This window comes from Marmota monax, unplaced genomic scaffold (genome assembly GCF_021218885.2).
Source record: "Marmota monax isolate L192 unplaced genomic scaffold, Marmota_monax_Labrador192_F-V1.1 WCK01_AAM20220418_F8-fsc00029, whole genome shotgun sequence".
Classification (NCBI taxonomy): domain Eukaryota; kingdom Metazoa; phylum Chordata; class Mammalia; order Rodentia; family Sciuridae; genus Marmota; species Marmota monax.
The window spans coordinates 15,348,038-15,363,920 of NW_026693024.1; the positions used below are offsets into that span (position 1 = coordinate 15,348,038).

Below are 15,883 nucleotides of genomic sequence, written 5' to 3' on the forward strand. Positions count from 1 at the left end.
AACTTAAAAGTTTCATGAATACTTTCTTTCTCATACCCTTTTTTGGGGGGGGGGGTTGTTGGTGGGGTGAAGGTCGTGCTGTGTTGCCCAGGCTGGCTGCAGATGCCTGGGCTCCAGGGACTGTCTTGCCTCGGTTGTGCCGCAGTGCCATGGGTGTAGGCTGTCCACCAAGGGGAGGCTGCGCAGGAAAGCTGCACACACTGTGTGGCCAGCAGTGAGCGCAGATGCTGCTGTCAATCCAGGCACTGACTTCTCATAGACCTCCCCCATCACCGCACTGGGGCGGCCCCTTTCCTAAGCCTGCTCCGCACACTGCACTCACCTGGACGTCCCTGTTTACTTGCACTAACGTATGTTAGTCTAAGCAAACAGGAGGTTTTGACAGCTCATCTTTTTGAGGTGTTGTCTATCACGGAGAACAGCTGTGACAGATAAGAACTCTTTGTTCAGTAAGAGTAGTATATCAGAACAATAATCCACTTTTGAAAAGTGAGAATCCCATTTCTGCCTTGTCTTGTAATCTCTTAATTCCAGTTATACAACTTGGTTTGCATTCTCAGGCACACGTGGTTTTTTGGGGGCAGGGTGTGTTTATTTCTCCTTAGTGCAGGAGTGGAGCACAGGGGAGAGCCATGCTACTTGTCAGTTGGTTCCTTTGTCGCAATGTGATGCACAGCACTCCCCCTCCTCATTTCCTACCCCATAACCCCAAGAAACAAAAAGAGCATCTCTAAAGAGGATCAACGTAAGCTTAGTGACATCCTAAGTCTATCTTCACCTTAGAATGTGTGGCTCTTGCTTCACATTGTATTCATTCTGGGTGCTGAATTTTAGAGGGAAGTCAGGCTAGCTGGGTAAGTGGAAGTTGAGGATGCCAGAGTGTCGCGTCATCCAGGGGTGATTGTAAGGGGAAGGCCTCCTGGGTTTCACTTGTGTACTCTGATCACGGGAGGCCTCACCAGGGCGTATCAGTGTGGACCTCTTGGTTCTGCAGTCACGATGGCAGCAGCAGATGGCTGCTGGGAACCTTCGTCTTGGGGTTTCCTGTCCTTTTTTTTTTTGGCCTGTATTTTGCTGGAAGTTATAAATGGACAGAGGATGGTACAAGCAACTCCGGGATCTTGGTAAAATGCAGAGGCTGACCAGGTGTGGGCATGAATTTCTAGCAGTGCCAGGTGCTGGAGTCAGGTGGCAAGACTAGGGAGAATCTAGAAGGTAGAAGGCTGTTTTCATCTCTACCCTGGACTCTGAGCTGCTGTGAGGGGTTGAAATCGTGCTGTCTGCATCCCCATCCCCACCCCCCCCCCCCCCGCCCCACAAGCACAGAAACCTATACACCTGTTACCATTTTGCTTCCTTGGGCAGTTGCTATTTTTTGATAAGAAATTGTCTAATCACTTCAAGGTTTGGCAGACATGTGGCCAAATAGAGGAAAACTCTCTTTTCCATTTCAAGGCTTTATGGCCGCGTCTTCTATATTGAGCTGGCCAGTAAACCACAATGGGCAGGCGCCTGGGCATGTGGAGCACCCTCTCATTACTGCCCTGTCGTATCCCAACTTACTCCATCTGCAGGGAGGCCGAGCCACGTTGCTGGACTTGGACGGAAGAGTAGGAACGAGCCCATCCACATTGTGGTTGGGAGGCCGGGGAAGAGCGTAAGGTTACCAGTATTTTTTGAGGACTTGTCTTCTGTACTTAGCAGAAGAGGCAATGGTGGGCCCTTATGCCCGTGTGGACTGTGAGATGACACTTTGTCTGGCATGCAACCGGGTGGTTGAGGAGGGCGGTGGCGACTGGCGAGTGTGGGAGTTTTGTCTCAGCTTACTGCTGGGAACCAGAGGTGTAGCCAGGAGCTCTGGCATTAGTCACCATGGGGAGCGTTTTATGGGGGAAGCAGTCGTTTAAGTCACGAAAATTGTGGTGAGTTCAGGCCCTTTGTTCAACACACACTGCCTGTGGCATGAGGCTGACGGGCAAGGATGGGTGAGGCTGAGCTTTGTAAAGTGTTTCTGTTTGCATGTTAGATTTGTTTTGGCGCCTAGGGATAGAACCTGGGGTTACGTGAGGGCTGTCATCGAGCCACATCCCTAGCCCAGCATCCTTAAGTTTCTAAGGAATCCCAAACATGTTTCAGGAGCTGGGATCCAGTGGTGGCCGAGATCGAGTCGCCCCACCCTGTGCAGACGATGCTTGAAGGCTTGGTGGCATAAAGCAGGGATTGAAAGGGGTTCAAAAGGAAGACCCGTTTAGAGTTTGTACTGTTCCATCGGGACTTTTCCCTACAGCATTGGGCAGTGACACTTGGGAATGGCAGGTAGCCACAGCAGAGGGAGTGGTAATTTGGAGAACTGCTTTGGGGTGCTGGGGCACTTTGTCCCCCATGTCCAGCATTCCACTAGGGAGCAGTGCAGGGTCAGGGTGACTCACTAGGACTCTGCAGTTGCAAAAGGGAGTGTCTTGTTGAAGATTCTGAATTACTACCCACCTGTCAGTTTGTTACCCACCACGTGTGTGTCTTGCTTCAGCGTTGATGGGCACTGTAGATCACAAAAGAATGCAGTTTTTTTTTTTAAATCGTGTAGAATCTGAACTCCCCTACCCCATGTCATAGATCGATTCCCCTGTATTTAAAGCACTTGGGTGTAACGAAGCAGCTGCTGCCAGTGGCCACACCTTTCATGGGGTTTCCACCTCACAGTTGCTGCTGTTGATTAGGCTGAGCGTTTGGGGTGTAATTCTGTCCTCCCGAGCCTGAAGTTGGGATGAAGGCACCAGCTACACAGGATGCAGTAAATCGTCGTGGGAGTTTTATGTGGAAAGCTATTTTGGGACCTTGAAATTTATAAACTGTGTACGTATAGGAAATAATAGTTTATCATCTGGCATCATTGTTTGTTGTGGAGATGCAGATGATGAGACTGGGGCCTGTTGGTGGCCGGGAATGCTGCCTCTCAGCCTTTGAGGGGACATGGCTGCGGAGAACGTGGACTTCAGCTTCATGAGCGTTAATTCTGGCTGCAGTTAACACCATCGCCCGGCCCCAGCTAGTCCTCTGTGGGAACTTCTTGCAAACCCAAGGGAGCTGCCGTAAAAATTAATTCAGATACCTCTTGCTTTCCGTGTGTGGCCTGGCCAGGTCATCAGCATTTGACTCGGGTTAGTTGGTTGGATCTCACAAATGGGGTCTGACCAGAGTGCTGCATTTTTCTGGTTTTTTAATCGTGTGATTGTAAGGTCGATTGCACCTACTAGAACTTTAGGAATGATTTCCAGTCTTGTTAGGTGACTCCCTCTCAGCCTTCCTGGCCAAGCCCTGAAGGCCATCCTGGTATGTGGATGTCCTGGCCCTGTCAGGAGGGTCACCAGGAACACAGGATGTAGCATCTTTTTCCTCTGAAAATCTCCACTTGGCAGCCCTTCGGGAGCAAGCAACAGCCTAGCTAGGGGAAGGTGCAGGTGTTGGCTCTCTTCCTTCCTTGGGTCTGTCTTCCACTTATTATAAAAGATGCAGAGTTACTTTCCTTTTAGGAAATCCTTGAAGCTTAACCAGAGTGCAGCCTAAGTTATAAGTGTCTATGTGGTTGGATTTCTAGGCTGCAGTTTGTGTTCATGCAGGGTATGGAAATTTGAAAGAGCTGGGAAAGACTTCAGATAATCCAGCCTTGAGATCTGTGGAGGTTTTGCTTGCATTCTGTGGCAGCGGTGAAAACCCAATTCTTTTGTACAACCTAGTCCATCAGCACCAGACCACCCAAGAGCCAGAGTTCCCTGAGTTTTGCGCCTTCTGCTGGAGCAGAAAGAACCTGAATATCTCAAATCCTTATCTTATAGGAACAATGAAAACATTCGTATTCTAGATAAGGCCCAAAGTATCTGAGAAAGTGCATATACTTCCCATTTCCAAATTTAATTTTGTAGACTGCTTGTCTTTGAAGTAGATGTATGAATGGAAGCCCTTCTTAGATTGGCAGACAGTATGCAGAAATCCACAGGCCAGAACCTCTGAATTTTCTTTACCTGAGGAATTGGTGCCTGAATATCTTAAAAACTTTCTTGCTGGATCCCTAAATTGGGTGTCTTTTAAAAGTTACGTAGGTTTGCAACTACTGTGCACCATTCCCAATCTCCCAGATCTTGCTGTCTCCAGTCCCTACTTCATCTCCCTCCCCTGACACCTGCAGTGCTTTTCAAATTATTTACATCTTTACTGCTGGAATGTTCTCTGGGCTTGCTGCCTGCAATGTGTTAATTCTTCTCCCAAGCAAGCACTTGCATTGGGTCTGAATCTGCAGACATAAGAAAACCCCACTTTGAAGCAAGACCTTGAGGCCTCTTGTTAATGTGCTATCATTCGTGGTGCTGGGTATTGAAGCTGGGGTCTCACGAGTACTGGGCAAGCGCTTTAGTACTAAACTACACCCAGCCCCATGCTGTTGTTTTAAAGTCGCCATCTCATCTGTACCCCAGTGGGATCCACTGCCATCTGTTTGTTTTCTCCTCGTTCATTTGTGATTCATTGTGTTAAGAGGCCATTGCAGAGCCAGTTCATGTCTTCTGATGGAGTTGTCAGGTTCTTGAACGCAGCGCCTCTGTTTTGCAGTATTTTGAACTCCCAACACAGACAACCGAATTTCCTAAGGTGTGCTGCTGGAATGCTGTGTATGGTCTGGAATTATCCAGTTGATCAAATTTCAATATAATGGTTCTGTGCACCTCTGGCTTTGAGTGTGACAGCTCACTTCTTTGAACTTTGCCGGGAATATTACAGTATTAATAGTTAATGAATTTATTTGCTAGTGGGACACAGAGGGAAGGGAGATGTTTCATATTTCTGATCTGGGGATCATTTTGGGGCTGGTGCTATTCCTTTAAGTTGGGATGGGACCCGAATCTCCAGCGCTGGGTCCTGGTCACATGGTATTTGTTTGGAATACAATTTTAAAGTCTTGTGAATATTTGTTGGCTTGCTTGTTACTAACTCTCTCCTTCCCTGTCTTTGCTGTGTTTCCCCAGGATGACAGTGATGGGATTCCCTGGTCAGAAGAAAGGGTGGTACGCAAAGTCCTTTATTTGTCTCTGAAGGAGTTCAAGAATGCCCAGAAGCGCCAGCATGGGGAAGGCATTGCTGGGAGCCTGAAAGGGGTGAATGGTGAGTTGGTGCTCGCTGGAGTTGGACGTCACCTCTGCGCACAGCCTCGGTTCTGAATCGTGTTCTGGCAGCGTGGGTTTTGACTGAGGCTGAGCACCCCAGGGCAGTTGGTAGGCTGTGTGAGTATGTATTGTGGATATGCTGTTGGGTTTACAGGTTTGGACTTATGTCCCTTTATGCAGTGCAAGGTAGGACGGACAAGGTGCCTTCGTCTGTTTGTCGTGGTAGAACGCGGAGCCTGTCTTGTAGCTGTTTCTAGGTTATCTTAGTACCCAAGTATGTGCACAGACCCTTGGATTTTCCTGCAGAGCTGTGCAGCCTTAGTTCTTACCACATTTGTTTAAGGAAATACCTTAAATTTATTGCCGTCCCTGGGTGCAGTGGCCTGGAATCCCTGTGTTCCTGGAAGTGTCCTCTTCCTGCATAGCCATCCAGCAAATCCCTGATACCTGGAAGGAAACTTGCTCCCTTCTGAATTTTTTATGAATCCCACTTTATCAGGATTCCTACATGTTTTTTTTTTTTTTTTTTAAGTTGCACATGGGCACAATACTTTTATTTTTATGTAATGCTGAGGATCAAACCCAGTGCCTCACACATACCAAGAAAGGCCTCCACCACTGAACTACAACCCTAGCCCCAGGATTCCTATGATTTTGATGAACTCATCTGAAAACGGGACAGACATTTGACTCATGTTTCTGCTTCAGAGATAAGCCATAGTCTCCTGTGCGTGAATTTATAGGTAATATCTGAATAGTCTGAGCTCCATTTTGTCCTTGGTCATGGGCAAGGAGAGGAGGAAACCCTGTTTCTTTTTTCTTTAACCTTTGGTTCTGGTCATGGGAAAGGCATCACACGTGGGATGCTTGTCGGAAGTTCACCTATGGATTCCAGTGTCTTTCTTGCCTGCTTCACTTGTAGGTGAGTTGTCTGGCAGTGTTTTTAGACAGGGCCTGTTGGCTGACCTGCTTCTGGAGTTCACCCAGGTTGCTTTACTCTTTTTTGGTACTAGGAATTGAACCCAAGGGGTGCTTCATTACTGAGCCACATCCCCAGCCCCCTTTTGAGTCTGGCTCTTGCTACATGACTTAGGGCCTCACTAAGTTGGCCCCAAACTTGCTGCCTCCTGCTTCAGCTTCTGGAGTTGATGGGATTATGTGTATGCACCACCTCGTTTGCTTCGGCTCTTAATTCAGTCTTCTTCCATGATTGCCTGGCTTGAAAGATCTCTCCGCCCTGGGTTTTCTTCCTTATGTAATGTGGCTTTTGAAGGTCGACCATGCTGGCTGCAGCCACTCTGCCATGTGTGTTACATGCTCTGCCCCTGTCCGCCAGTCATCTGAGCCAGTGTGTATGGGAAAGGCCCATACACAAAGCAGAATAAGTTTCAGAATCCTTTGCTATAAGCATATAATTTGGACAACCATATTGTATTTTCCTGAAGGGACCTTTTTTTGTGTAGTCTCCTGTAGACGGCAGCCCTCTCCATTCCTCACCTGTAACATACTAATCTCTAAGCCTGTGGCTGTTGGGAACATCTAGTGTAATAGTTTCTTGTTATTGCTTCACATTGCACACACCATTCTGCCTTGTTAGATGCACTGAGTTAGGTGCACTGAGTTCCAGAGCACTAGCTGCTGAGGTTTTCTATCTATCTCACAGTATGTGAAGATGTGCCTCCCTCCTACCCCTCAGGAGGGTGATGCCTTAGTGCCTCTTCAAATTGGATAGTGAAAGAGCAGCCCCTCCGTTCTTACCTGGGAGGCACCAGGTGTTAGGAGAAAGTAGCCAGTTATCCAGGATTTAGTAATAGTGGAATCTGAGCGAGCAAAAACTTACTCACTGGAGAAGCAGCCTGTGCTACTTGCCAGTTGGCCAAATTTAGCTTTGACTTTGTTTGGGGGCTTGATGAGACTGGAAGAAATTCTAAGAAAAGTTGGGGAACAGATCTCAATTGGGATCACAGACTTGGTTCCTGTACTGCCTTCATGGCAAGAGGTTGGAGTTTGTCATGTTGTTTACTTTTCACCCTGATAAGGGTTGCTTGTTTTAAAAACAAAAACACAGTTGCTGAGGCATGGGCTGCTGGTGGGATGGCTGTGAGTGTTTCCTGGTTCCTGTAGGTGTCTGTGCAGGCAGCTTCCCAAGGACACTTTTTGGGGAGGGAGGGTTACTGTGCATATCCGATTCCTGTAGCCATTCATTGTTGCTTTAAACTGAAGAATCTTGAACTTGCTTCAGAAGTTAAGAATCTTAAAGGCAGCTATTTGTGGAAATATGCTTTCTTTGGTAGAGTTACTAGGAAGCAGGGATGCAGGATGGGCACTGTGGGGCACCCTCTTCTGTGGGTGCCCTTATCTGCTGTGTGGTCGAGGTCCCAACAATGCTGAAGCACTGGGGAACCTCCAAGGCTTTTGTGGGCTGGGAAGTGTGGGCACAAGGTGAATGGTGGTTCCAGGCTGTGAGTTTGGATGGTGCTGTTGGCCCCCATGTGTATCCCATCCCGTAGGAAAAGCCTAGTCCTCAAGGCCGCATGGAGCCAGATGGTAAGTGATGGGGGAGAGGAAGGCAACAGTGATGAAGTCATGCAAGGTGTACGGGTTTGGTTTAAAGAGTTGGAGTTAGTCAGCCCCCTTCAGATTCCTTTTCAAAGATTAAAACGATTCCATTGGTCCAGCTTGCCAAGAAACGTGGCAGGGGGGAAAGGCAGGGCTGTCCCTGGGAGGTGACTCCCAGCTTAAAGTGTGCATTCCTAGGTGAGAGTCAGAGCTGGGTTGGCGCTGGCAGCCTTGGCCTCCATTCCTGCCTGTGCAGGCTTTTTAATGTGGAACTTCAGGCCGGGCTGGGCCTCCGAGAGCCCTGGCTTTTTTGTGTCTAATCTGAATAAAGTGGCCTTGTGAATATTGTATGTAGTAGTGACATTAATTGCTCAAGCCACACAGGTATTTTTTTACAGCAGCAAAATTGGAACTGTTAAAACCCAAGCCTTTGAGTCCGTGTGCAGTTTACAACACAGAACCAGTGGAGTGACACTGAGTCTCAAACCAAAGTTTTAGAACAAGGTGTATATTCTTTTTACCCTGTTCCCCTTGCCCCTCTCCCCTCCAAAAAAAAAAAAAAAAAAAATTTAAATTGATGTTTCTGGACTATTGGTTCCTGGAAAAATTCAGGCTTTTTATTATTTGCTTAACAATGGCATGGTCTCGACATAATTTTTACCTCATTTAAAAACAAATTGCCACACCCTCTGCTCCATCGCTGGCATGCTGGTGTAATGAGCCAGCTGCCCTTTGCCCTTACAGTTTTTCAGAGGGCATTGGGTGTCTGGAGTCTGTTAGTGGCCAACACACAGTGCAGCTTGTATCTGCGCAGCTGGGCTCTGCCTGCCCGTTTCTGCAGGCCTGGTGGAGTAGTACTAGCCCTGGCAGATGCTAGGTAGTAGAGGGATCTCATTTTTTATGTCATAAAATCCATGCTTTCCATCAGTCTTGCTTTGGTGCTTCTGAGCTGACAAGGAATGATATTTGTGCCTTAGTACAAGTAGCAAATGGGAGTCTTGAACAGCCTCCTGGGTTGTCTGCAGAATTCGAAGCCATTATTGCAGCTCCTTGGCTATTGCTGGGCTTAGGGGCGAGGCGGTACCAAGATTTGCTGATTGTGGGCCTTCTGTCTACTTCCTGCTGTAGATAATGCCACTTTTTTCTGACTGTAATAAAAGACAAAAGCTTTGGAAAGGACTGGCAGAGGCTGAGACCTTGGCCACTCTTTGAGGGCCCTTGGCCCGCAGGGGGTTGAAATTAGGGACATTTAAATAATAACATGCTACACAAATAATGAGCATGCATAATTACACAGTAAGAGAGGGGAGCTATTAGCTGTATTTGAATTTCATTTGCTTCCTATAAATGTCATCTCAGATCAGCCAGCCCTTCGGCCAGTGGAGCAGTGTTCAGTGGATTTAAGAGGACTTGGATCCTTTTGTTCAGAGTCTCATCCAGGCAGGAGTTGTGGTAGCTAACCTTGTTGTTCTTGCTGTTTACCGGTTTTTGTTCTAGTGCTTTAGCTGTATCCTACTCATTTAATTAGAACAAACCCTGCAGATGAGGAATCTATACAGCAAGAGCCGATTAGTTAGCAGTGTGGCTCTGCAGCCAGGAACTGGCAGAGCGAGGCTGCAAACCCAGCTTCCTGGATTAGAGCTCCCACGTGTTTAATCACCACTGAGATAAATAGAAGCAATTTTGGAACCTTTTATAAAGACAGGATTCCAAAAACAAGAATTTGTAGGAGGACTTTTAAAAAAAAAAATAGCAGTTTCTTTTGAAGGAGATAAGTGAAATTGTTCATTGGGAAAAAGACCTCAGGAAGCAGTGGTAAGTATTTATTAGAGTGAGCTTGTTTCTGGGCTTTATTATAGCTTGTAATGGAATTGATAGAGGGGATCAGAAAATCGCATTCCTCATTTTTTACCCTCCCCACTCTTCACAGGCACATGGAAGTGTTATTTCTTTCCCTTTCTTCACCTGGAAATTTGTATATTTCATATGGTTGTCGATCTGCAGACTGGAAATCACAGGCGGGGCCTTGGACTTTTGGGCAGCCGCTGCCAATTGGAGGAGCTGAGGACCAATGTTGGAAGTGGGGCTCCAGGGGGACTGTTCTCTGAACCTGGGGGGGGACGTCATGAGATTTTGGATTCCTTTCCAAATCATGCAGTGTTTCTTGGGTTCACCCCTTTAAAGTTTATTTTTCACCAGATGCTCATGACCCGTGAGTCAGAACCAAAAAGGACATATTGTCTGGTTAGTGGCATTTTGTTCCTGGATCCGGTTGGCAGTGAAGGCCCAGATTGTGTGGTGCATGGCTACCTGTCTTCAGCCAAGGGTCAACTCTCCCTTCTGCCTTGCCTGGTAACTTTCAGGTCCAGCTGTTTGAAAGGTGGTCCCTGTTTGAACAGGAAGTACCTTTTTCCTTCTGAAGAGAGGGACTCATCCCTGCAGATCCGAGAGTGGATGGTGTATGTACCAAGGTGGCTGCCATCCTCCGTAGGCCTTGGGGGGACCTGCAGCTGCAGCTTGGCTACTTGGTGGAGGTACCTCTCCCTGGTGTCCCCTGATGTGTGAGACATATTCTGTGCCGCAGTCTGGCTGGGCACACAATCACGAGCCACCACACAGCTTGTAGATTCAAACAGCAACTCTTTATTCCCGAACTCACACCAGCCGTCTACAATCACGTTCTGGGGAAATCCACGTTCTCTTCCCAAATCCACGTTCTCTCCCAAATTCACCTCCACTGGGCTTCTATCTCCAAAATATACTGTCTGAATCCCGTGAGAACTCAAGGGGAACTCAGGCAGCAGGATACGCCCTATTCCCAGCAGGAATAATCTTAAACCTTAAACCTGGAACCTAAACTGGGAACGCCCTAAACAAGATTATCTTAAAACCGGGAACACCCTAATCTGCCTTGGTCCTTGAGCAAGGTTAAGTACATTCAATGTCACTGCAACATGGGGTACGCTGGCAAGGAAATTGTCATACTTACTTGGCTAATGGCTCCCAGCATCTCCCCCCTTCTGATTAATTAAACAACAAGCAATGCGGCTTAAGGACCGTGCCTGGTAGGTTGTCCAATTCAACATATGGTTCTTACCCGTCATCGGAAAACTGACCTTTAGGCGTCAGCCTCCTGTCTTAGGTTGATACCACTGCAATTGAATCATACCCGTCACTGACTACCGGTCCAGCATACAGCCATACTTGTGGATAGGTCTATGCACCAGTGGGGGGGTGAGGTTCTTTGCCTCACCTCTGTTGGCCCCCAAATTTGGCCTTGGTGCCAGTGGGGGAGTGAGGTTAATGTGGCATATGGACCGTGCCTGGTAGGTTGTCCAATTCAACATATGGTTCTTACCCGTCATCGGAAAACTGACCTTTAGGCGTCAGCCTCCTGTCTTAGGTTGATACCACTGCAATTGGATCATACCCGTCACTGACTACCGGTCCAGCATAAGCCATTGGCCCCCAAATTTTAGACCATCACTAGCAGAAGGGAGGAGGATACAGAAATGCCACGACACCAAGCCAATTGACGGCTCCTTGGGAAAAATTGCATCACTGGTGACACCATCAGCAAAGATATGCCAGCATTACCACAATTCGCTGCACCAAACGATAGTTACATAGTCCAGGCAAGTTCTGCAAGCAGTTCAAAGCGGAGGAATCTATCAATATGTCCATTTCCTCCCAAAATCCGTTTCCTCCCAAAGTAAGTTGACTCTTTGAGCATTACTTGTTGAGTTCTTCACCGGCACTGGAATGGAGATAGGAATTCTGGCAATGATGCTAAAGAGACATTATCCTGAAAAGAATTATTAAATATAATGAAAAGGAAAGGTGAAAGTAAACAAACAGATCTGTTAACCTACTTTAAAAACAATCCTTAACAGCTTTTTACCTAATTTAAATTAGTAAACAAACAGATCTGTTAACCACCTTTAAAAACAATCCTTAACAGCTGTTTACATAATTTAAATTAAACCATTTAAATCACGTGAATAAAAATAATAATAATAATTCGGATCCATTTTTTCATGAGCGCTCCTCATATAAGAAATATGGACATACGCACATACAGACATACAACACAAAACACAAGAGTGTACACAAACGTACAACACATAAGAAAATAGTAAAGGCCTTGTAGCTTTACCTGGGTGAAATCTCCATTGCAATGTTTAAAAACTCCACAGTCAAAAAATAAAACTGATCAGAAAAACATTAACCTAGGTTTGTATGAGCTCAAAAAATAAAAATAGAACCTTATGATGTGGAAAAATGCAATAATAAAATAGCTATTGAATAAAGCATCCTGGTTAATCACTGTCGCAGATGTAAGAATGGCCAAGCTGGAGTTCTGGATATCAGCTGTTATGGATTTGAGTCAAATCATCTTCTTTTCGATCTGTAGAAACTGTTTTAGTTAATCTCTCTGGAATCCAAATGGGCTGCTGTTCTCCCTGTGGAAAAACACAAACAGACCCCCGACTCCAGACAATCACTGGGTCAGGACCTTTCCATTGTCCTGTTAGAATATCTTTCCAAAGTACTTTAGGCTTATGTACATTTTTTGGATACATATGCCTTTCCGCAGCACTAAGTCCTGATGAATCCAAATTTAAAAAGTTTAGAGTAAAAAGCGTTATTTTAAGTTTATCTTTGGGGGATATATACCCCCTTCCAATTCCCTCTTTTTGCTTTAATAAGTATGTCTGTATCTAATAGTTGTCTTAGCTTTTTGCATTTTCTATCTGTGTAATACCTTACTTGACATTTTCAACCATTTTTTCTTATTTCTATCTTCTAATTTTTTCTAAGGTTTGTATATTTACCCTTAGTTGCTTATTTTCCTCCTAGTTTTTTTTTTTTTCTTCCTATTTTGTGGGTTTAAAATTCTTGTCTTCCTACATCTTTTCTATCTTTCTACATCTTCTTTATCTTTATTCTTTTTAACTTTCTATACTTCTGTCTTTAAAGTTTTTCACTTTAAATTTTTAATCTTCTTTATCTAAATATCTTTTATCCTATTATCTTCCCATTTTTTAAGTAATGCCTTTAAGATTAAGCTTCTTTTTTCCATCATGAAGGCATTTTAACCACCTTCAATTTAACCTTTTAAAGCCTTTTAATTATCATCTATACTGTACTTTTAAATGTACTTTTTCACCACCTACAGCTTCACTCTTTTAAACGAGGCTTAGATTTTGTTTAAATCGCTTCAATGTTAGTTTACATGGCTGCCCTTCAACCAAAGGCTTTTTTTTTAAAAACTCCATTGAGAAGCTTTGTCTCAATCTGCCATGTACAAATACCTTTTTCTTCTTTCTTCCTTTCTCAAGCTTTTAAAGTAAGTCTAGTTTCCTCAAAATCTTTTTAAATGGCATTTACAACTTTTTACTTTACCACACAGAGATTATCTCATCTAGAAACATTTCTTTTTCCTTTAACCTTTTATATTAAAATATATTTCCACATCTTGAATCTTTTTCTATCTCTTTTTTAACCGTTAACCCTTTTTATAAATTCACATTTTGAAACAACTCTTATAAAATTTCTGATTTAGACAAATTACTCCACTTTAATAAGATGAAAGACTTTCATGTTTTTTATGATACTATAATACTATAATTGAAACCCAACTGAAAATTTTTCTACTCTTTGTATATAAATTACACATGATAGAATCTTAACACTTAGTAACCTTGTTTTAGCAAAGACACAGACACAAAGCAATATTAAACATTTTTCCATTTACCAATTTATGAAAACACACATAATGTTTAAATATATTACCTTATGGAACTTAATAAGTAAAGAGTACTTGATTTCATATTTAGTGGTTGATATTTTAACACTTTAGCTTTGTAAATTAATCAGATGTCTGTAAAAACCAAGATCTTAGACAAGTGTAGTAAACAGAACTAGCCATCTCTTTCTTGTTGAAGAAAAATCCTTCTACAGGATACCATGATGGTCTCATTAATATACTTAATAACTCATCTTTAAAAAGCCATTGGCTACATTTTTGTATTGTATCAACATATGCCCTAATTGTTCTTGGTCTCACTGGGGTGCCTCCTTCCTCTAACAATTTCTCTTGCTCAGAGGCGAACAACTTCAAACCTTGAGTCAACCATTTTCCCCAGTTTGCCTGAGAAAGTTCTAGGAACAGGCAACTTGAAATAAAAACAAAATAAATCAAAACAATAGCATATTGTTTTTTGAATTGGTCACCCATTCTTTCTCTCTTCCTCAAGGGTGAGAAATTTCACTTACCTCTAAGCTTCAGAAGTTCCCCGTACAAGCCGCCAAATGCCGCAGTCTGGCTGGGCACACAATCACGAGCCACCACACAGCTTGTAGATTCAAACAGCAACTCTTTATTCCCGAACTCACACCAGCCGTCTACAATCACGTTCTGGGGAAATCCACGTTCTCTTCCCAAATCCACGTTCTCTGCCCAAATTCACGTTCTCTGCCCAAATTCACCTCCACTGGGCTTCTATCTCCAAAATATACTCTCTGAATCCCGTGAGAACTCAAGGGGAACTCAGGCAGCAGGATACGCCCTATTCCCAGCAGGAATAATCTTAAACCTTAAACCTGGAACCTAAACTGGGAACGCCCTAAACAAGATTATCTTAAAACCGGGAACACCCTAATCTGCGTTGGTCCTTGAGCAAGGTTAAGTACATTCAATGTCACTGCAACATGGGGTACGCTGGCAAGGAAATTGTCATACTTACTTGGCTAATGGCTCCCAGCAATTCTGTCCGCAGGAAAGCTGACTGGAAGGAAGGGAGGATTCACCTTGTTGGAAACAACTTAAACTTACCCTTTGTTTAAAAACAAAAGCTTGGGTGTTTTTGTTAAGGCTGAATCCCTTTCCTATGGTAACAGTTTATAACCTAAGTAGATGGGGCATTTCTGGATAGAACTTGCATTTGCTAAGGTCAAGTTGCTTATTTTGGAGGAGTCCTGATAACCTCATTTTGTCTTAAGATATCATGTGATACACCATGATGTGTCAACAAGGAGAAACTGCCAGTTATGATGTGTGCCATCTTAATGGTGAGATGTTTCCTAATTTCAGAGGTTGACATTTTAACATGAGAAAAATATGTGTGACTTATAGTAAGTGAAGCAGGAACAATCATTTTAAAATCAAGCAGAGGAGTGGGTGTGTTTGCACAGTGACTTGGGAGGCTGAGGCAGGAGGATTGCAAGTTCAAGACCAGTCTTAGCAAGTTAGCCTGTCTTAAATGAATGAAGGGCTGGGGGCGTGCCTCAGTGGTTGAGCACCCCTGGGTCTAACCTCTGGACCAAACCAAACCAAACACGCCCAGAGGTATGTGTATGTGCTGGATGGAGGCCAGCAGGGAGTGAGTAGGGACAAAGGCCCATTAGTGAGCTACCAGGACAAGCTGTCAGAGGTATGGGGGCTTTCCTGAGCAGAGGGTGTTAGTGACAGACTTTGAGACCAGGAAATAGATGTTGGTCCATTGGGACAGGGGTTTGTAGTGGCAGGTTTCTGTGGTGGCCTTGATGCCATGTCTGGCATCAAGGGAGTGGTGTGCAAAATGAAGGATTGTTGGAGCAGGAATGATCTTTTTAGAGGTGTGAGGTCACATTCCTTTTTACATGGGGATGGTACATGGTGAACAGCTTCCGTAGGAGGAGTGGATCATTGGGAAGACGGATCGGAACAAAAAATCCAATTAAAATGACAGGCCACCATGTATGGCTGCTGGTACACACCTCATGGATGGCGGTGCCCATGGAGGTGGCTTGCTTCCTTCTGGTCATGTGCTCAGACCCACTGGCCTGTCATTTCTCTCAGCCTAGATCTCTGTGCATCTCTAAGCACAGTTCCACCTTCCTGCTGATTTCATTTTCATTGTCTTGGACTGCTTCAGTAGAAGGGATGCACCCACCACCTGGAGAGTAGCGTCCCTCATGGTGGAGTGCCTGGGTGGGGACGAGGTTGGGCCTGTGTGGGCCTGAGTTTAGTCCTGGGCTGTGCCTGTTCTTCAGAAGCTTGAAGCCCCACCTGCAGTGCGTGCCGAAGGCAGGAGACTAGAAGTCAATGGTTCTGGAATTCTGTTTAGAGCCGGGGTTCCTGCTGGCCAGGACTTTCTGTCTCCAGGCAGCCTCTCCCTTTGTGCGCT

The 15,883-nt window shown here is 45.0% G+C and overlaps 1 protein-coding gene across 3 annotated transcripts in view; it reads left to right on the plus strand.

The window, feature by feature from the left end:
• Window positions 1-15,883, plus strand: part of Jarid2 (jumonji and AT-rich interaction domain containing 2) — a 229,633-nt gene that overhangs the window by 104,186 nt on the left and 109,564 nt on the right. Inside the window, exon 2 of one of the 3 annotated variants that reach the window (XM_046453524.2) lies at window positions 5,016-5,151. In XM_046453524.2, the coding sequence (XP_046309480.1) occupies window positions 5,016-5,151 (136 nt within the window). Of the gene's footprint in view, window positions 1-5,014; window positions 5,152-15,883 lie in introns of those variants that run through there. The other 2 variants (XM_046453526.2, XM_046453525.2) reach the window with 2 other exon arrangements.